We start from the raw sequence: 22,467 nt of genomic DNA on the forward strand, positions 1-22,467 counted from the left end.
AGTAACACATTTTTCTTCCAGAGAACAGTGACCATACACTGTGGTTAAAAGATGCGTCTACACCGTGGTGTTTCAGCCGTCTATAGGGGCAAAATGTGCCTCATATCTGACACAGCCTTCTTCAGGACGGGGGGCTGTATGAGATGGATGTTCGTTGAGTGCTATGGGAATGAATAGCCACAGGCACTTCGATGGGGACACACTCATTCGGAGCAGCTTCTGCAGGGGGGTCGAACTGCAACAGCAGGAGCCAGGCCCGGGAAGAGCCTGGAGGCGTGCCAGGCACCCTGGAAAGAGCACCCGTAGGAGGTGGAGACAACGGCGCAGAGGAGTGCCAGGGGCCCCGGTCTGGAGGAGGGAAGCCCGCCTGGGTGAAGGCAGTGGCCGTACTGTCCGCTGAGGCCGCCAGAGGGGTGGCAGTGCAGCAGTGGAGAGGGCTGACCTCCCGGTGGAGGCGAGGCAAACGGGCCCGCAGCTTGAGGAGTCAAAGAGCTGGTGATTGAGGTGCATGGTTCCCACCCTCCTGGTGAACCCGGACCGGTGGAGCGGCACACAGGAGGGATCGTGAGGCTGGGTATCGCCTGCTGGGATGCCCGGCCCTTGTTTCAACAGAGGAGAACACGCAGTGAGTGCCCTTGTGTTCGGGCTGCCAGAGAAACGTTGGGTGCACACAATTGGTGATTGACTGGGCACTCAGGTCTCCCGGTGCAGGACAGGTCTGCTTGTTATATACTGGGCCCCACATGCTTAATATTAGTCATTGTCTAGAGGAGTGGGTAAAACAACTTTTGCCCGGATTCGGTGCAGGTGTGTCCGGCCGATACCCGGCTCGCTGAGTGGCAGCAGTGTTGACGAAGCTGGGCCATAGGCTTTATGCAGGTGGAGGGGCACAGCCACAGCTTTGACCTATGGTAAACCCTGTGTATGACTGTCCGCAACTATCCTCAGAAGCTATCCAACAGTTTGCAGCCTGGTGCGCAAGTGGGGTGTTGGACTGGGGCTGGGCTGAGCCAGACTGTGGGCCGGGAGCGGCTGGCCAGAGGAGAGAAGAAGCAGTGCCGACCTGCTCTTCACACCGAAAGAAAGTGGGGCACTTAGCAGGGACGCAATGGCTACCCCAGGTCCGTCTGGCAGGGACACCCCTGGCCATGATGGCACCTGGGGCAGGGGCACCTGCCGACCCACCCTCTAAACTGCGTTTGGTACTAGCAGAGATGAAGTGCGGGTTTGCATCAATGAATACCAAGCTGGATGGAACAGAGTACAAAATGGACCGCATGCAGGAGTGGGGTCTTGGAGCATACCTGCAGCGAGGGGACTCGAGCAATCCAAGGCCTGCAGAATGAGATTAGCAAGATTTGAGACAAAAAAAACGAAGAACTTGAGGCAAGATCCAGAAGGAACAACATCAGGGTGGTCGGAATCCCAGAGCCAGTGCTGGCGCAGAACATTGAGGAGTTCATGGAAACCTTTCTTAGAGAAGTGTTGAAAGATCCAATGGTGTCTGCCCAGTTCCTGGTAGAGAGCCCATCAGATGTATACTCAGAAGCCTAGACCGGGACAGAACCCTCTTCCAGTAATAGCTTGGCTGCTTAACTATCGAGATCGGGACACAATTCTGCGTAGAGCTGGGCGAGCTACAATACAAAAGATGCAAGAGTTTCCTTCTACCAGGAATTTGTGCATTCCGTCCAGAAGGCCAGTCTGTCATTCCTGGCAGCTAAGAGACTATTAAGAGACCGAGGGATACAGTATGCAATGTTATACCCATCCAAGCTGCGGGTTATCCACGAGAACAAGAAGCACTTCTTCACATGCCCAGCCGAGGTGGTTGCATTTTGGAATCCCTCCCTGGGCCATAGGTGTGGAAAAGGTACTGGTCGACAGCCATCCTAAAGTGGGCCATCTGGCGGTTGTGGTACTGCTGGCTATCAATGTTGTAGAAGTAACAGGACCAGGGGGGTACATGAATCCCGGTATGTACAATGTACTGGAGCACCCGGGCATGTTGTGGTGGTGATGTCTTAATGTAACCAAACAGGCTGACTGCTGGTTATTCTGGAAAGGTTGGGCCTCCTCCTCCTGAGGCGGTCTTGCAGTGGGTGGTCATGAGTGGTCGCCGAGTCTGGTGCCCCAGGCGGTTGCCAAGAATTATTTGTTCAAGAAGGGTAGGGATGTTGGTCGGCAGGCGGGGGGGAGGGAGGTGGGGGGTTGTTCCACTGCTAGTTTGGATTGGGCAGTGTGGTGGGTGTCGTGTAGGGGGGTGCTAGTACATGGGATTGTTGGTAAGAGGGGATGTGGGGGACAGGTAGGGTTTTTATTGGAAATAATCATGTCTAAATGATGAAGATTGGCGCACAGTCCTATCTAGTGTGAAACATATGAGGCTGGAGCTCGAGCGGGTCGATCCGAGCTAAACATTGTGTATATAAACGTATGACAGGATGCAATGTAATAAGCTGGAATGTGAATGGGGTTGAACATTCCAAAAACCCGAAATGTGGTCAATTACTGGCAGCGCCACAGTGCTAAAGTGATCGTCCTGCAGGAAAGTGATCATCTTGCAGGAAACCCATCTGGTCGGAAGAGCTAATGAGAGGGTGGCCAGGGTGTGGGGCCCCACAGGTTTTATACCTCTTACTCAACCTACTCTGCTGGGGTTATGACACTAACGCTTTGCTTCCATTTACTGGAACAAGTTATTGACCCACAGGGCAGGTTCATGATTGTGTCGAGTAGCTGGGCTCACACTTTGGTGACATTTATTCATATCTATGGCCCGAACGTAGATGACCCTGGGTTTTTTGAGGTACTCCTGTCCAAGAGTTACAAATACATGCACAATAACTGTCTAGGGAGCGGGATCTCAATATCGCATTACAGATGGAGCTTGATAGATCGGTGGGTCGGCACGCTATTTCCCTCAGTCGACGGACCAGGTGTGCAGGGTTATGATTGAATTGGTGCTGGTGGATGTCTGGCACGTATGCCACCCTGGGGGCTGGACTTTTTTCACTCGACAGCACACAGCACGTTGGCAAGACTCGTTTATGTGCTGGCTAGCCCACAGCTGATGCGTATGACACTAGACGTTACTTCCGAGGACCCTGTCAGATCACTCCCCTGTTTTGGGGTGCTGGATACAGGACAGGAGGCTGTGCCGAGGCCCGCTGGAAATTTAAGGCTGCAGCTCTATCGGACGTAGTGTTCCGCAGCGAGGTGGTGGATGTTGTGCGCTCGTATTTTGAAGTCAACATAGGCTCTGTAGGGTCGGTGGCTTCCGTCTGGGAGGAGTTTACGTGGTCCTCCACGTTAGGTGTTTGGCTTTAGAATTTGGGGTGTTCAAGATTCGTCAACTGCCTCCTAATTATTTTGAAGGGGTAATCAAGGCAGGGGAGGCCACCCTGTCAGTGCAGATGACACAGTGGCGAGGGTTGCACTGTGGGAAGCTCTAGAAAAGTTTTCCGACTTGGCGGACCGGGATGGCACGCAGAGACAGTGAGGATTGGCGGCCGGGGCGCCTACTGGCAGCAATGCTTAGGTGTGAAGGAGGGTCCCCAGATATTGCCACAAGACGCACGGCTAATGGGCAGGTTGTGGTGAGTCTGATGCTATTCTGAGTGCCTTTCGACAATATGAGGGAGTTTATGCATCCAGGGGGTCGCCGCAACTGGGGAGGTGACTGAATACCTAGAGGAGGCTCATCTAGTGCGGTTGAGCGTCGAGGCGTGCCAGGTGCTGGCTCTTCCATCGGTCAAGGCCCCTGGTTCGGACAGCAAAGCGTCAGAATTTTACAAGGAGTTGGGGCCGGAGGTGGCAAAATACATGGTGGGGGTCTGGGAGGAGGCTATGGCCAGTGTTCAGTTGCTTTCAGCAATGCGGGAGGCTGTGGTTATTTTGCTCTTGAAGCAGGGAAAAGACCCTCTGGACTGCCCTCATTAATCTAGACACTAAAATATTTGCTAAAATCCTGGTGGATAGGATGGGAGTAGTTTCTTACCTGTAACTCCATTTCTCCAGCGTTGGTATCTTTCATGGATTCACATGCTTAGAATATTCCCCGTCGTCAGACTGGGAACCCTCGGTACACATATATAGTCGTTTCCTATAGGAAAAACTTCCGACACTTGTGTGTCCTATCCACATCCGCGTCCTCTCCGGGACCGTCCACGCATGCCCCGTAGGACGTAATGGTATAAAAGCCCCGGCCCGCGGGTCCCGTCAGATTTCAGGCCCCTCCAAAGTAGAAAGGGGAACCTGTTTATGCACATATCTTGCACATTGCATTCCGGGGAGGCTGGTGGGCGCATGTGAATCCATGAAAGATACCAACGCTGGAGAAATGGAGTTACAGGTAAGAAACTACTCCCTTCTCCAGCATTGGATCTTTCATGGATTCACATGCTTAGAATAGATTGTATAGCAGTATCCTAGAAGAAGGAGGCGAGAATGCAATGCAACATACATCACAAAAAACCCACTCCAATATATATATATATATATATCTCCACACATATATATGTATCCATATATATATATATCCATATATATATATATATCCATATATATATATATATCCATATATATATATATATCCATATATATATATATATCTATATCCATATATATATATATATATATATATATATATATCTATATATCTATATATCTATATATCTATATATCTATATATCTATATATCTATATATCTATATATCTATATATCTATATATCTATATATCTATATATCTATATATCTATATATCTATATATATATATATATATATATATATATATATATATATATATATATATATATATTTAAAGCCGACACATCAAGGAAAAAACGAACATAGGCAAGGTAAGAGACAACCGCTTCACCATATTTGGCTTACCTCATTGAAAAAGATGGCGCAGCACTGCCCTTCCCATCTGTACTTCATCCGCATGCTGCCTTTCCAGGCAGTAATGGCGTGTGAACGTGTGTGGGACTGACCATGCCGGCGCCTGGCAGATGTCTGTCAGAGGAATTCCTGCCCATAGCGCCGCGGAGGAGGCCGTCGATCTCCTGGAATGGGCTCTAGGGTGCCCTTGTAGGGGTCTCCCGGCCTTGGAGTGACTAAAAGCAATCGCCGACGAGACCCATCGAGCCAGTCCTTGCTTGGAAATTGCCCTTCCTCTCGTCGACGGACCATATGCGATGAACAGCTGTCTGGTAGTTCTGAGTTCTTGCGTTCTTTGTAGATAAAACTTTAACGCCCTTTTCACATCAAGAGTATGAAGAGCCTTTTCCGCCGTCGACGACGGGGTCGCAAAGAAAGTAGGGAGAACAATGGTCGAGTGTTTGTGATAGACTGTCAGCACTTTCGGGATGAAAGTAGGATTAGTTGATAGTATCACTTTGTCCTTAAAGAATCTCATATATGGAGGGTCTATGACTAATGCCTGTAATTCCGACACTCTTCTAGCTGACGTAATGGCAATTAAGAAAGACAGCTTCCATGATAGGAACTGCATGGATGAAGGACATTGGCTCGAAAGGAGGCTTCATTAAGGCGGCCAACACCACATTTAGACTCCACGACGGTGGGAACCGCTTCGTAGGGGGGAAAATTCTAAAGAGACCCCTCATGAAATGTTTCACCAGTCTGTCGCTGAATAACGGTGAGGACTGTCTCCTCCTCGTGAACCTTGAGATGGCCGCCAGGTGGACCTTGATGGATGACTAGGATAGCCCACTCTCTGCTAGGTGAAGAAGATACGGTAACATTTGTTCTGGAGTTACTTCCAAAGGCCTTATTTCGTGCTGCGTTTGACACCACATACAGAACCTTCGCCACGTGCATATGTATGACTTGTTAGTTGAAGGAGCCCTAGCCGCCTGTAGAATTCTCCGGCAATCCGATGAGACTTTCAAATTGCCAAATTCTGAAAAGTCAGGAGCCAGGCCGTCAGGTTGAGGCTGTCCGGATTGTGATGCCACACCGTTCCCTTGTCCCTGGACAGGAGATTCGGCACTTTCTGGAAAGCTATCGGTTGTTCCAACGACCGATGTAGTAGGTCGGAAAACCACGGTTGTCTCAGCCAATACGGTGCCACTAGAATGACCCGGCATCTGTATCTGCGAATCCACTGTATTGTCCTCCGTATAAGGGGAAACGGAGGGAAGGCGTACAGGAACTTGTCTGTCCACGGAAATGAGAACGCTTCCTCTAGGGATCCTTTCTGAGGCCATCTGCTCGCAAACTGCTCGCATTTCCTGTTTTCCTTCGTTGCGAAGAGATCGACTGAGGGGTGACCCCACCTTTTGAAGATTTTTTGCAGCTGAATGGCGTCCATCTCCCACTCGTGTATCTGAGCCATGCTCCTGCTCAGGGAATCCGCTTGTACGTTCTTCGCTCCTGGAAGATGGTGAGCCATTATAGATATGTTGTGTTTCAAAGCCAATGCCATACCTTTTGAGCCTCCACAGAAAGGGTCCTGGATCTCGTGCCGCCTTGTTTTATCAAGTAGAACATGGCTGTCGTGTTGTCTGTCAGCACTCTTACTCTCGACCCCTTGATATGTGGGAGGAATGATTTCAAGGCCCATCTCACTGCCCTCAGTTCCAGCACATTGATATGTAGGCGTGATTCGGTCGATCATCTGCCCTGGGTTTGGTTGTTGTCCATGTGTGCTCCCCAGCCCGTCAGGGATGCATCCGTGATGATGGTATTCTGAAATTCTGGTTCTTGTAGAGGAACCCCTCTGTCCAGGTTGTGAACGTTTTTCCACCACTGGAGGGCTCGGATGATACCGTCGTCGTCGACGGTTATCCTGTCTGACCACCGGCCCGTGGCCTGCTTCCATCTGTCCGCTAGGAATTCCTGATGATGCCCTTTCTTTCGCAGCCAGGCTGCCACGGGTGCCAAACATTTTGTGAACGTTCTTGGGGAGGATTTGAGACCAAACGGGAGCACTGCGAACTGGTAGTGTGTCTGACCTACCATGAACCTCAGAAACTTCCTGTGTTTTCGACACATAGGAATGTGGAAGTACGCGTCTGTAGATCTAGAGACGCCAAAAAATCCCCCACTTGGACGGACCTGATCACTTCCTGCAGCGTGAGCATTTTGAATTTCTGGCTCTGTAAGGTCTTGTTGAGGTCGCGCAGGTCGAGAATGGGACGCCATTTTCCGTTCGGCTTTTTTACCACAAAACACTGAGTATACCCCTTGGCCTTTCTGCGATGCAGGGACTAACTCTATGGCACCTTTTTGTAACATAAGCGCTACTTCCTGCAGCAAAATGTTCAGATGTGGTTGGGGTAGGGGTAGGGGTATCGGTGGACATTTTGGGGGTTTGCATTTGAATAGTAGAGAATGTCCGTACCTCACTGTGTCCAACACCCACTGATCTGTTGTGATGTTTTCCCATTCTTTGACGCAGCTTGACACTCTTCCTCCCAGAACGGTGCGCTTCCCGTCATTGCTGGTCTTTCTGTTTGTTCGTCGACGACGAATAGGTTGGTCGTCTCTTGGATGACTGGAAGTTTCTGCGGCGGCTAGAGTTTTGAGAGGCGCGCCTATATCCTTGGGAAGGGTATGCCGATCTGCCAAAGGATCTATCCCTGGGTGTAGAAAATCTTGAGTTGCCAGATGCCCCTCTAAAGGGACGAAAGGATCGAAAGTGTTTACCACTCTGAAGAGCACCCAACGAACGTGCCGTATCCGAATCCTCCTTCATGCCCTTCATGGCCTCATCCACCTTTTCTCCGAAAAGAAGGTCACCTTCGAAGGGCATGTCCAATACTTTATACTGCACCTCGGGCCTGAAGTTGGTGCACTTAAGCCAAGCCTGGCGTCTTAGAACAACTCCGTTGTTTATCTGCTTAAAGCCCGAATCTGCCAGGTCCACCGCTATGTTAATAGCATGATTCGACGCCTCTTCGCCTTCTCGTACCAGAGACATCGCCGTTCTTCTATGCTCCTCCGGAAGGTGGTCCAGTATAGGGGCTAGTCTGTGCCACATCTCCCTGTCGTACCTGGCCACAATAGCCAGAGAGTTGGCTGCTTTCACAGTTGCAGCACCCACGGAAAGAACCTTCTTACCAAACACGTCTTGGCGCCTTGTCTCATTATCCGGAGGGGTAGAGCATTTGTGTTGGGCCTTCGCTTTCCTCGTCGCCGCTGCCGACACCACTGAATCAGGTGTAGGTTGGGACGAAAGACACTTCGGTGTAGAGTCTGGCACTTTAAATTTCTTTTCAATGCGGCCTTTGACGGCCGGTTCAGAAAACGGATGACGCATAGTTTGAACACCCTCTTTCCAGACATGATCTAAAATGGGTATTGAGAATACTGAACGTCTATTCTTACCCATATGGTCGAATAGAAAGCAATCCTTTTTCTCTTCCTGCTGGACCAGGCCTAACTCCTTGCATGCCTTTTCCATCATTGAATGAAAAGCGCCAATATCGTCTGGTGGCGACGGGTGAGTGGGGCTCTTTGGTGTTTCCAGTTCCACATCCGAAACCCAGGATGGATCCCTAGATGGAGACAGGGAGATATCCGATGCTGACCCACGGTCATATAAAGAGTCCGAAAGCTCACCCTCCTCCTGGACTACTGGGGTCACCGGAACTCCGATCGTTCTGGTTGGACGGTGTGACGGGCCGGGTTCGTCGACGGGGGGGAGTAGACGCCACAGGTGGAAGCCTTTCATCCAGCGATTTCAGCAGCGACTGTAAGGAGGACAGGACCTCCATGGAAAGGGCCGATTGAGAGTTTGGAAGTTGGGTAAACACCTGGGAGCAGGTTGCTCCTGATGGAGACTTGGCTCGTAGCCCAAGGTCTTCCGGGCCCGCAATCCTGAAACCGTCGTCCTCCTTCGAGGAAATCGACACTGCTTGTTCATGCAGCAACGTGTCCGGCAAACCCAGATCAAAAACTTCTGGTCTCCAGGCCAGAACTTCGGTCGACGAGGACATTGTCGCCGTCGTCGTCGTTGGGTTGATGACGGGGGAAACCAACTGCGTCAGAGGCAGTGAGGACACTGACTGGTTCGTCGTTGTCGACGGTGGGCCTGCAGGTGGCTTAGGCGGTCCCGCCTTAACGGCGCTCTCCCTGCGTTTATCCGATTCTCTACCAGTGGCAGATCTACGAGGATCGCCCGAGGAGGATTTTGGCCTTTCCTTTCCTTGTTTTTTCGACGATGATGACCTTTTTGAAGATTCTTTTGAAGAGTCCTTGGAAGAGTGGCTTCGTGGAACATCCTCTTCCGCCGGTCGAGTCTTCTTCGCCGGTGGTTCCGAGGTTGAACGGCGTGGGGCTCCCGATGTTTTCGTCGAGGCCACGCTGCGCACGGAGCCAGCCTCCGACTGAGGGTATGCTCCCGCCCCGTCATTTAACCACGATACCAGCCGCCGACTCCGATCTTTCAAGGTTTTTTGGGAAAAACCTTTACATATTTCACACTGGTCTACTGGTGTCGGAAGTTTTTCCTATAGGAAACGACTATATATGTGTACCGAGGGTTCCCAGTCTGACAACGGGGAATATTCTAAGCATGTGAATCCATGAAAGATCCAATGCTGGAGAAACTGCTATTTGTGTCAAGTTTAGTCCACGTTGATCAGTCTGGTTTTATCCCGGGAAGGTTGACCTCATTAAATCTGCACAGGTTTTTTTTCCTGGGGTGCAAGTGGTGGCAGCTCTGCTAGACCTGGAGAAGGCGCTCAATTTACTTGGTGGAGTGGGACTATCTGTACGAGGTGTTGCGGGTGCTTAAAGAATATTTTTGTTCAGCCGTGCGGCTCCTGTAGTCAGGCGCAGTGGTAAGGATTGGCTTATTTCGAAAGTATTCTGAAGTGTTTGCACTGGGAAGTGGTACCAGACAGGGGTGCCCGCTATCCCCGCTACTGTTTGCATTAGTTATCGAACCCCTAGCGGCCAGGTTGCGGAAGCGTTGGGGGGAGAAGGGAACTGGTTTTGCTAAATGCAGAAGATACAGTATTTTTTAAGAACCCTAGGGAGAATCTATGGTGTTCGGCGCAAGTGGTTTTTGGTCAATACTCCGGGCTTCCTGTGAACTGGACCAAACCTATCCCGTTTACTGAGAAAACAGCGTGGCTTGAGGAGCTCGAGGGGTTTAGATGGGAACAGTCCTCAGTTAAGTATTTGGGAATGTGGGTCAGTAGGAATTCCCAGTCTCTCTTGGAGAAGGATCCCGCGGCACACCTGCAGATCCTGAAAGAGAGTGGACAGATGGTGCACCCTCCCTCTGTCCCTGCTGGGTAGGGTGGCTATTGCCAAGATGATCGTGGTTCTAAAATTGTTATATATCTTTCAGAATATGCCTGTGTGGCCGGGGGCAGCCTTATTTGCGAAGTTAAAAACAATGTTGGTGCAACTGGCGTGGCACCCTAAATCCCCAATGTATAAAAATGGGACATTCTGGTGCTACCATGGGACCAAGGGGGTATAGGTGCACCAGATATGGAGCTGTATTGTTTTTGGCAGCCCAAGTGCATTTTGCTTCCTATTGGATGCCGGGATCTCCGGCATACCCACATGTGCGCATTGGAAAATGCTTGGTGCGCCCCTATGTGATCCAGGAAGTTCTAGTCTCGGGTAAGGTGGTGGAGAGGTTCAAAGTCGACCTGGTGGCCTGCACGGTATATGCATGGAAGCGGCTTTTCAAGATGTTGGATGTGGACATCCAGTATGACCCCGGGCTCCAACTCTGGAGGATTGAATGCCTCAGACCCACCTGTGATAAGGCACTTATGAATGAAAGGGGGTCGGTGGGGGGCAGGGATAAGCACCATGTGATATTTTTACCCTGGAGGGGTGTTTGTTCTGCAAGAGCCGCTTCAGCAAAGATGGATGCAGGGCCCTGTGGAAGATTGCTATATTGGTGCCCTACATTCCCGGAGTCTCATCTGCAGCTGCCCATCCAACTACTCCGCTAATGCCAGGCGTCTGGTGTCGTCCATCTATGGGACGGTACAGCGAGAGTCACCTCTTCCCCCAAAGTGTTGTTCGAAATGTAGACGACAATGGGAACAGGACGCCATGGGTGCACTCTGGGATAGACAGTGGGCAGTATTGTGTGAGAGGTTGCATGGGTGAGGAGGGGGCGTTTAACACCCGACTCCAGCTGATCCAACTTAAGACATTACACAGAGTATACTTAGCACCCGCTCGACATGTATGGTTTGATCCCTCCAAGAGCGACAAATGTCCACGCTGTCATGCACACTCAGCTGATTTCCTCCATATACTGTGGTTGTGACCTCAGTTAGAGTTTTGAGACGGGAATCCTCTCGGGGATGCTGGAATGTGTTGTGCCTCTTGATCTACTGTGCCATATGTTTGGGTGACTAGCAGTATGATCATAGCAAGGAAGTGTACATTGCTGCGATGAACCCGCCGGGCCCCCCCTACTACCTGGGCATGGCTGGACAGTCTGTCTAGGCTGGGTGAGCTTGATAAAGAATATGGACTTCTGTGTGGGCCACGAGCCAGGCCGAAAAACATTTGGGGCCCTCTCAAGGCATACCTTATTGCTTAGTGGCCTGACACCGACAGCGGATGGGTTGTCCCTGGACTAAGGAATGTGGTTGCTACTTCTCCGCCTCTGCCAGTGCTGTGTACCACTGTAGTCAGTTTATGTAACAGATATGTTTTAACTTTACCCACCATGGTTATTTGGTGCAATGATTGTAGGAGTATAACGTGAATCTACCTTTTATTAATAAAGTTGAACCAAATAAAATAATGTTTATGTATACAAGTTCATTATATACATACATTCTCTTAATCTAAGTTATCACCACTCAAAAAAGTGTTAGATGTTTTGACTCCAACACATTTAGAATATTATATAATTCTTACTCAGGTAAAAACCATTTTGATTTCACCATAATTAAATACAAACTCATAATTATCAGATTGTTACTAACCTGATAAATGCGAAAGGCAACGAATTGGAAGAAACAGACTTTTTTTCAAACCACACCCTGAATATATGGGGCGATTGCTACTTGGGAAGAGGTAGTGAACTTACTATCAGCTATGCAGAAGTTGCTCTAGAAAGAGTATGCCAGAGGTCCCACCGTAGCAGCTAGTGGTGCATTTAAAAGAGAACCCACGAGAGGTTATCCCTACCAACATAAGACAAGAAAGAAGACTTGCAGTGTTTCCTTGAAGAACCCAAGAAAAACAGCCCTTGGCAGGAGAGAACATATCTGCCTGAACAAAGGGGGCAGATATAAGTGTTCCTCTTAAGAGAACTGGAATGAAATCAGAAGACGTGGAGAGACCTCAGATTCCTCTAAAGACAAGAGGTCTCAGAGAGGTATCATAGAACCCAGAGAGAACCAGAGGTCATGCAGAGACATAAGGAGAATTGTGAGAGATAAGAGCTCATGAAGACCTAAGAGACTGGTGCAGAGAAAGAAATCCATGAAGCAACCTGAAGGCGGTAGACCGAATTAAGAAACTAGGGCTGAGGACCAGATGTTCTGAAGCATACAAGAAAGTGCTGAGCCAGTAGACATATAAATGAGCCCTAAGTGAAGTGTATTACTAGCAGAGGTTGAGATGGGAAAAGAGTTACACAACCAACCACAGGTCACAGAGGAACTTAAGAAAGGTATATTGAAAGCCAGAGGCCAGAAGGAGCTTATATGAACAGTGAGAATCTGAAGTGCTACGCAAATGTCAAAGGGTCCTGAAGAAAATAGAACTCATTAAACATGAGAGTAATTATCCACAGGATTGTTCTAGGTTTGTTTTCTAGAATAGGGATGGACTTTGAAAGTATGGTTGTATGAATACTTTTGTTGGCCAAACTTGGAGAACTCAATCTGCAGTTTAGGGTTAGCCAGGAGGCTAAAAGGATTTGAACTCCCTGGAGGATAGCTCAGTGGCAACGTTCTCGCCTTGGAAGCAAGACGACACAAAGCAACTCAGGTTCGATCCACGGGTCTGCGCTTAGAAACCTCTGGGAATTTAAGCGCGTTATAAATATGCAACTAAGACAACAAAAAATTCTGTAACAGAGCCTCGGTGCCCCCAGGCTGTGTGAGCAGTTTAAAAATGGAAATAAATAAAATGATTAAAACTCTGCCCACCATCCCCTTTGGACTTTGTTAGAAGAGTGTGTCCCTGGAGAGAGACAGAGACGTAGAAGAATACAATCAAAACTTAAACTGCAAGAAATTATCACCCTGAGCTGCTGGGATTATGTAGAGAATCCCACCAATGTATGCCACCATTTACAGTAGTAAATCTTGTGTGTCCGTATTGCTTCTATAATACATAATTAGTGCGTGTACACATTTTCCCAACCTAAAACTTTACATTGACAATCTTAAAGACATTGCAGCTCAGAAGGAGCAGCGACACTGGCTTGTGCCAAGATTGAGCCTTTCCAATTTGTAATTCATCATATGCGGTCCCATTGTGTTTAGGTGTTCTTTCCTGGGGTCCCTTTTGCATTGTGAAGTTTTGGTGAATTCGGCTTTTGACCCTGCACTTGCTCGATCACTAAGCCAACAGTGTATCTGCACATGCCCATTTCTCAGGGTCCCAGTATTTAAGAGGCCAGTCCTCTGCCGGATGGTGAGGGCAAATGTAATATATGCATTGAACCCCACCTCCACCCATCAAAAGAAGCCTCCCATGGAAGTAAAACTCTCAAAAGCACCTGAAAATGTAAGTCATGTGACATTAAGAAAACCGATGAATGCACTTGTAAATGTAGAAAGATTATAAAACAGGAAATCAAGTAGAACAATGTCCCAGAGCAATAATGGCCTACCCACCTCATTGGCTGCAGGGAGAATGGCTCAAAATGTAATGACTAGGCTGTACATAGTGCTACAGTAGGGTGTGAATATGATCAGTCCAATGCTGGAGAAGTAATTGAACTGGAGTGCCAGTCTGGTCCACAGAGGCACTGCGTTGGTGGTGGAAGGTTGGAGGTCTCCTCTATTGATAGCACTTCAGAAAGAAATGAGTTACTCATAAAGCAGCCATTTTTTGTTGTCTAGTCTGTAGTTCAGTCTGATGCAGCTGCAGGCCTAACACTATCAGGTTATAGTGCTTCTCGTGTGGATTTCCTTGCTTAGGTTGCTACATGCATGCAAAGAGAAAGTGAGCAGCCTTCTTCTGAGGGTTTCAGGCTTGCAACAAGACCAGTCCTGCCAATTAATGGGGAGTTAGCACATCCCTTTGTATGCCCAGGAAGAGTACAGTTCGGTATCATAATCACTAAGAAGAGTTTCACTATCTCAAGTGTTCTTGCTTGGCAGGGGGGGGGGAGAGGGGGTGATGTAGGATTTACCAACTGTTACCTTACACAGATCCAGAATAATCTTCTGCATCCCGAAGCACTTCCTCAAACGTCTAGGAGTAATTGAAGATTACATCCCAATAAGTGGGTAGTGCAACATTTAAACTTTACAGGCTTCTTCACGCGCTAACTCTACAGCTGTAGATTCAACCATAAAACCAGTATGTGAATGAAGTCTGGACATATCTAGTCATGGCCACTGATGCCCTGGTACATAGAGGTTTGCAGAGCAATGACATACAATCACATCTGAATAACACCTGGCCCTGCAGGACTCTGCACAGAGTTGTACCTCAGGCTTGCCACTATGCGACGCCTCATAGTACAATAGGGCTGAACACTATTTCCTACAGCATGAAGAGCAATATTAAAGTCCAAAATCAGTTCTAAGTTTCATCTGTGCCAACACATTGGGAACTAAACATTTGTTCAGTACTATGGGGTAAGACTGGAATTGTCCAGAGCCAAGAAGTACATCAATTGAATTGTCCGGAGTAGAAAATCCGGACATGTGAGTGGTTCGGACACTTTTCTATGAGCTGTGTGCAGTGAACCGGTCAGAAACTGCACACAGTGAGATGATGAATGGTTTCTTTCTGTTTAACTTCCGCTTTGTGTTGTGCCTGTAGATGCTCATGGGGAGAAGAATTATACATGTATATTTTCCTAGCATTTTAGGATCGCAGCACTAATAAGATGGAAAATGCAGTTACATTGGGAAGTATCATTTTTATACTTCATCAGTGAATGCTGGCTTGGATTGCATCATAAAGCTGCATCTATGTGGTGTTTTACACACTAACGTGGATAACATTTTCCATAGAATGTAATAACTTCTTTGAAGCCACACCTCTGCTACGGAACTGTTTTGCTTTTGTGTTTTATTCATTTTCAAGTTCAGTAATGTCCTGGTTGCCGGTTGCATACTTTTTACACTCTTGCAGAGACAAATTATTATTAAAATAGTGTGTGAATAGTACCCACATCAAAACCTTATCTGCGGCACTAATGAGCATGCAATGTGTAATTTACGGGCCCATTAAACCACAACTTGGCTCAATGTGGTAAACAGTACTATATATGAATGGTCAAGAGCAGGGCCCTTGATAAAGGGGGAGTGACTATCATTACTCCAATCGCAAGGGTCACAGTCTCTTTCAAATCTTCAAGACTAGACTTAAAACATTCAACTCTGACTCCCCAGCCAGTTCAATCGCCGTTCCAAAACAACAATGAAAAGGTTCCATTTAGAAATTAAATAGAAGCTCGGGAAAACACGTCCTGGTACTGGTAATCCAGATAGGCATTTAAAATGTGTATGTAACACTTCATGCAGGATTCCTTCAACTTCTAAGCACTGTGATTATCATTAGCTCAGTAGATATAGTCAGTTTACTGACCTCTGAATGATGTTAAGGCGAAGTCTGGCCAGCCAACATTTGACCATGAGATTAGATACAGATTTGAGCATTGAGCACGTGCCTCTCTGCGCAATCCTATTGCAAAACTAGCATACCATCAAGTTGTACCAATTCCATTAAATGAGGACTTAAACCAACAAAGAATTCCGTTATCAAACCTCAAAACACAAAATACAGGGCATGTTCGCTTTACTGTGTAACTGGCTAGGTTTCTTTGCGTCTTAAAAATGTAAATATATACAGAAGAGCTCAAATGTGAAGACCCTTCGTAGAGGAAAAACGAAAGGTGTAATGAATGACATCCTCCTGTAATATTAACACGCTCTTCTGCTTTAGGAAGAGAAGCAGCTGTCTGTAGAGGGGTTGGGAAATGGTGCATAATTATTATTTGGTTTTCTAAGGTGGAATTCTTTCCAATTCCGGTTTACTAAAATCCTACTATTATGTGGAGTTTTTCTGATTCCGGAAGCAGTTAGCCTTCGTGTTTGAACTAGTCGCTATAAATGCTATAATAGTTCCAACTGTGAGGAGCTTGCACTGCAGAAGCAATTAACTGTTCCTGTTCTATGTGGATGGTGCTCCCACTGCAGTTATGCTATTCCTTTTTTGTATGAGATGAGCTTGGATTGCTTAGCCACTTGCTGGGCAAGTTCGTTGTGATGGGAATTCAGACTGATGAACTATGCTGTTCCCGTTCTATGCAAGTTTTAGCTTGCATATCTAAGGGGCTCGATTGACCAGTTCAGTGTAGGGGTGCTTGCACTGCCCCTGCACATGCAGTTCCTTCACCATGTTATTGGTACCTCTACTGCTGTGACAGACAACTTATCGGTGGTAAACTTGTACTGTTGAGACCCATGACGTTCCTGCTCCTACTGAGGTCCACAGCATACCATTTTTATATTAGCAGGGAAGTGTGCACTATTGAAGCCTATGGTGCACCTGTTCTATGTGAGGGGAGCTTATACTGCAGAGACCCATTCCTTATATGTTCTGTGTGGGGATCCTCTACCCTTTCTTTACCATGCAGTGATCTACTTCTCCTGTTATACATGATGAGGTTATATTGCTGTTGCCCTGATTCACCTTTTCTGTTTGTGCGTGGGAAGCCTGAAAGGCTCCTACTCAAGCTAACCTGTTCTGTGCGAGTGAAGCATTAAACAGCTTATCCTGCTGTTGTACCTATTTTTTGCATGCATGGGAAGCTTACAGTGTTAGTGTTCATCCGTTCCTTTTGTGAGATCGAGTTTGTTCTACTGCACACTGCTTTGTTAATTGGGAGAGAAACCGGTTTCTCTGTCATGATGTGGACCGCTGCCGCATGAAAATGATTACCATAGTTTTAACTTTTTGCTTGTGTCGCCTGGATGCCACATACGTTTTACTCTTGTGAAGGAGAAAACTCATTTTTAATCCTGTGAAATCACATTGACTCTCAAAGTCTAAAAATAGGGAGTAAAATGATACCTGCACCACTGCCTCAGTCCGATTTTTTTTGTTTTTAAATCAGTGTAGAAAATGTTGCCAATAAAGAGAAACTCCCAACTTAGACCTACCTATTAATAACAATGTGGGCTGCATCTGAGAACACGCTAATAAATATTACATTCAATGCCCACAATCTTTAGAAGTTACCCTGTTAAAAGAGCAACCCTAACCACTGAAAAAACAAGTTGACTTGTCAGATACTTTAAATGTCTGCTATGCTCAACTAAACACAGTGCAGGATGTGCATTCACATGCCTTGCAAATTGTTAAAAATCTCACTAGACATGCAGGGCGAGTTCCTTAGTTTACATACTCGACCAAGGGAAATGCACTCACCCCAAGGGGACTGGTGACAAAATATTTACCAGTGCTTTTTGTAAAATGGTGCATGTCACCATAAGCACACTTCATATTTGGTGCAATGCTACCAAGCATGCACAGTGAAACTTGCATTTGCCATTTCGGCAAACAAAGTGTGTTTGCAGTAAATGGAAAATACGTTTCTAACATCCCCATAATCAAAAGCAAAATTGAATATAATGCAAATGATACTCGTCCTTCATAAAAAAAACTACTCACCAATGCTAGATTTTGCAAGCCCCGATTCATTACAATATTTATTTTTGTAGGTAAGGAATGGTTGAAACGTGTCATCCACTGCCAGTCCATGTTAAACATTGAGATTACAAGCTGGTGCATAGATGACGTCAACATCGTTTTTCATGAACCTTGCCCACCTTTACCATTGGCCCAATAAGATAAAGAAACACAAAGTAATCCACCCCTCACCTGCATGCGGTATCCACATCGCAATTCTGATCAATGTAGCATGGACATTTGCCTCCTAGCTCGAGGGTAACAGGTGTTAAATGCTTGGAGGCAGCTTCCATGACTATTTTCCCGACAGTTGTGCTCCCGGTATACAAAATGTGATCAAACCGCTCTTTCAATAGTGCAGTCGTCTCGGTCACCCCACCGTTCACAACTTGATACAGCTCCTGTCCATGAAGGGAGAAAAAGTAGTCAGCATTCATTCTCAACAGGTAGGGCAGACGATACATGGTACTCTGCACAACTGAATGACAATGATTCCAACTAGCACAGCCATAAGAGTTAAAGAAAATGTACTTACCTGTAAAAATAGCTAAGAGAACATGTCTCTATTCTGATTAGAAAGGGAGCATTAAGCTTCAGGTCTTTCTGGGAATGTTGTAGTTTGACCTGGCATGAAGAATTTCCTAGACTTATTTCAAGGACCAATAGACTACATGCATTAATCACCGTAATAGCATTTCTGATGTTTGTATCTGCTTAGATTGACATGCTGCGCATATAGTCCGAATTCTAATGGTAATTGCAGGAGTATTGCATTTTTTTTTCTAGGATCGAAAGGGGATGTCGACATGGGCGTGACTGTAACACTATCCCTAACGTGACGTGTAGTGTATGTTTTATTGTGTTAACCTGGCCTACCTTTCAACCAACCAGTAGACATCTTTTTTTTTATATAGGATTTAAATAATCCCTCGTTGTTGAGTTATGTGAGACATAACCTTTCTACATTGTTTTTCTATCAGCTTCCCCTTTGTCTGCGATGAAGGGGATATCCATCCTTGTTGTACACGTGTACCCAAAATCCCTCACGCGTCGAGGTCCCTCGGATTGTGTTTTTTCTGCCTTGAGGGAGCCTTATGGTCAGCGTAAGTGAGTACAGAAGAGTGAAGGTGCAAGATGTCTATGTTCCTTCGACTCCATGAGGGGAGGAAGGGTGGGCGCATGTGAATCTAGGCAGATCCAATCATCAGAAATGCTATTACGATGAGTAATGCATGTCTTCTGATGGTTGTTAATCTGCTTAGAATCACATTTTATTTTTATTATTACATTTATTATACGCCCAGACCCTGAGGTATCACGGCGTAGTTACAGACATTGTAATACATTGATTAACAATTCACAGAAAAGTTAGGTTGGTTACATCGATATATACATAACGGGCAATAACGGCAAACACAGAAAGAGTTATTGATGAGGGCGAGTCAGAGATTGGGTGGATTAAAATTGTTTAACAAGCAAAGCTTTTAGGGATTTTTTAAAACTATGGAATGAATCTTCCTTTTTGATATTTATCGGAAGGGCGTTCCAATGTTTAAGTGCTAGGACTCTAAAGCTGCTACCCCCAGCTCTCTCATTTTTGTAACGTGGGATTTCCAAGAGTGAGTTTGAATTAGATCTGAGTGATCTGGTGGTGTTTTTTTTTTAGTGACCACATTATTATTGTATTTAGGCGCTTTGTTAGCAATGCATTTGTGTGTGATACAGAGTGTTTTGTAGATGATTCTCGCTTTAACGGGCAGCCAGTGGTGTTCTCTCCTAGTATGGGAGATATGATCGGATTTTTTGATGCCGAGTGCTGCTCGTAGGGCTTTATTCTGCATCAGTTGGAGCTTTGCGAGATTAGCATTTGAGGTGCCTAGTAGGAGTACATTGCAATAGTCCAACTTTGATAGGATTAATGCTCTTGTTAATGTAACACAGTTTTTAGGAGAGAGAAATTTACGACTAAGCGAGATGAGTTTAGCCGTGTAGGAAGTGGCTGAGGAGAGGGCATTGATTTGATTTGACATGGTGAGATTAGCATCTGGGTAGACACCTAATGTTTTCACATGTTTGGATACTGGTATTATGGAACAATCGATATTAAAAAGGTACCATAGTCAGGTTTTAGTGTGGATAATTTAGTTGGGGGACCAATTATGAGCAGCTCTGTTTTTTCGTCATTCAGACAGACTATTGTGGGCCATCCAATTTTGAATTAGTGCATAGATTTGGTTAATCAGTATGGTGTCCTGCTCGTAAATGCCTGATAGGGGGGATGAGGATCTGGGTGTCGTGTCCTGCTCGTAAATGCCTGATAGGGGGATGAGGATCTGGGTGTCGTCTGCAAAGTTCGTATAGATGACACCCATAGCATCAAGAGCTGTGAATAATAAATTTGTGTAGGCATTATAAAGGGTAGAGGAGAGGCAAGATCCTTGGGGTACACCAATGGGAACTGGTATAGGGTTAGCCGACTCTTTACCTATGGTGATACTGGTATAGGGTTAGCCGACTCTTTACCTATGGTGATACGTGAAGTTCTCTCAACTAGGAAAGATTTTACCCCTTGGGTTGCATCTTTGAAGAAACTGAAATCTTTATTCAGGGTGGCGCACAATTATGATCTACTAAATCGAAAGCAGCAGAAAGGTCTAGCAGCATAAGTAAGCAGAGTTTGCCTGCTTCTCTAGAGGAGTCTCTGGATTTGAAAATCCAGGAGTGCTGTTTCAATGCTATGGTTTGGGCGAAATCCTGATTGACACCTACGACGTGGTGTTGCTCTAAGTGGTTTTGGATTTGGATATATGCTATTTTATCTATTATTCTTAGGAGAAATGGGACTGTCGTTATGGGACGGTAATAGGTAGGAATGGAAGGGCAGAGTGTTTTTTTAGTAGGGGTGTGACCCAGGCTTCTTTAATGCTGGCGGGGACTTATTGGTATGGAATGAAGCATTAATAAAGTTAATGATGATAGGTGTCAGTGTAGGGGCACAGAGTTTTATTAAGTGGGCTGGGTAGTGGTCTCCTTTGCAATTGGAGGAGTTTAATTTGGATATGGTATCCAATACCATTTCTTGTAAATTGGTGGGAAGTGGAAAGGCTTACAGACATTGTCATTAGCTGGGTCCTCAACAAGGGTGGGCATGATTTTGCTTGCCAATGCTGGTCTTTTGTTATCTATTTTCGTTTGGAGGAGTGCCATTTTGGATGCTAAAGCGTTTTGGATTGTGTTGCACCAGGTTTTACTGGTGTTAATCGGTGTGGTGTCTTGACAGGGATTTTCTAGTTCCCCAAGTATGCCGAATAGTTCCTTTGAATTAGAAGTAACGTTGCTAATTCGTAGGTTATAAGCATCCGCTTTATGGGTTATTATAGCTGGTTTGTAGACTTTGTTTGCTTCATTGAATGCTTTGGCAGAATCTGGCGAGTTTTTTTTTTTATGGATATGCTCTTCTTTTCATTCTTCGTAGGATGACTAACTTATTGTTGAACGAGAAACTGAACCATTTGGTATCTCAACGGGTTTTAGTAGTAATAGGGGCTAAAGAGTCAATGATGTTTAATAGGCACTTTTAGTAGTGGTCTGCTAGGCAGATGGGGTGGTTACTCATGGGTAAGTTGACAGCCAGTTCCTTCTTTAATGCTGCTGAGAGCTTTTCTTCTGTTAGTTTTTTTATATTTCTAGTTTCCTAGGTGGCAGAGATTTTGGTTGAGGTCATAGGGTCGGTGGCTGGAACATTGATGGGGAAGTTAATGATATAGTTGTCCGACCAGTCTAGTGGTTGGTGGTTTAATAATAGGTGTGAGTAGTAGTGGGATGTCTAGTTCTGGGTGGGTGTTTTTATTTGGTGATCTGTAAACAATCGGGAGATTAACTGTAGCTTTGGGGTAAGCATCCCTGTAATACCTCAAGGGGGCAAACTCTGATTTGCAGGATGGATTTGGCTATGATGGCAACTCCCCCTCCTCGAGTATTGATTCTGTCAGATCTAAGAATGTATAGTCTGGGGGTATGGCAATGGTGAGTAAAGGGCCTGATGCTGGATGTAACCAGGTTTCTGTTACTGCCAAGATGTCTAATTGTTGATCAATGATAAGGTCATGTATTTCTGTAGCATGTAAGCGAGCGTGCGTTGATTAGTGCACATTTGAGGTTAGGGACGGAATCAGAGTATATCGAATTGGTTGGCGTTATAGATAGTTGATCATTGGTATCTTTGCACAGAATTCCTGGTGTTATAGGTGGCACTTTGGTTTGGTGGGCTTTAGGTGAGGCATGACTTTTGGTGTGTGAATTGGAACTTTGTGAGGGTTTAGGCTTCAGGTGGATGTCTTTGGTTCTTGATCTAAGTCTATGGTGTCTGTCCATACCCTGGATGGAGGTTTAATGGTTAGTGATGATACCTTTGGGCTGATTAATGGACGTAGCTGTGCATATAATTGGGCAGGGGCATAGACAAGCGGTGGCTTTAGAGTCTTGATTGGGCTGTTGGGGGAATGGTGACGTATTAGGTAGGAATGGAGTGGGACACGGGATGGGGTGGTGTCGTGGGCATCAGAGTTTGGCTAGGCCATTTTCAAGTGTGATGAAATTTCCTCTTGAGGTAGGAGTAGCG

General features: G+C 46.3%; 1 protein-coding gene across 3 annotated transcripts in view; it reads right to left on the reverse strand.

Annotated features, from left to right (window-relative positions):
* LOC138488301 (aldehyde dehydrogenase family 3 member A2-like) overlaps positions 1-22,467 on the reverse strand; it is an 822,258-nt gene that overhangs the window by 360,757 nt on the left and 439,034 nt on the right. For all 3 annotated transcript variants that reach the window (XM_069615183.1, XM_069615182.1, XM_069615184.1), the window contains exon 5: positions 18,039-18,247. In XM_069615183.1, the coding sequence (XP_069471284.1) occupies positions 18,039-18,247 (209 nt within the window). The remainder of the gene's footprint in view (positions 1-18,038; positions 18,248-22,467) is intronic.

This window comes from Ambystoma mexicanum, chromosome 9 (assembly GCF_040938575.1).
Source record: "Ambystoma mexicanum isolate Mex_15411 chromosome 9, UKY_AmexF1_1, whole genome shotgun sequence".
In the NCBI taxonomy this organism is placed as follows: Eukaryota; Metazoa; Chordata; class Amphibia; order Caudata; family Ambystomatidae; genus Ambystoma; species Ambystoma mexicanum.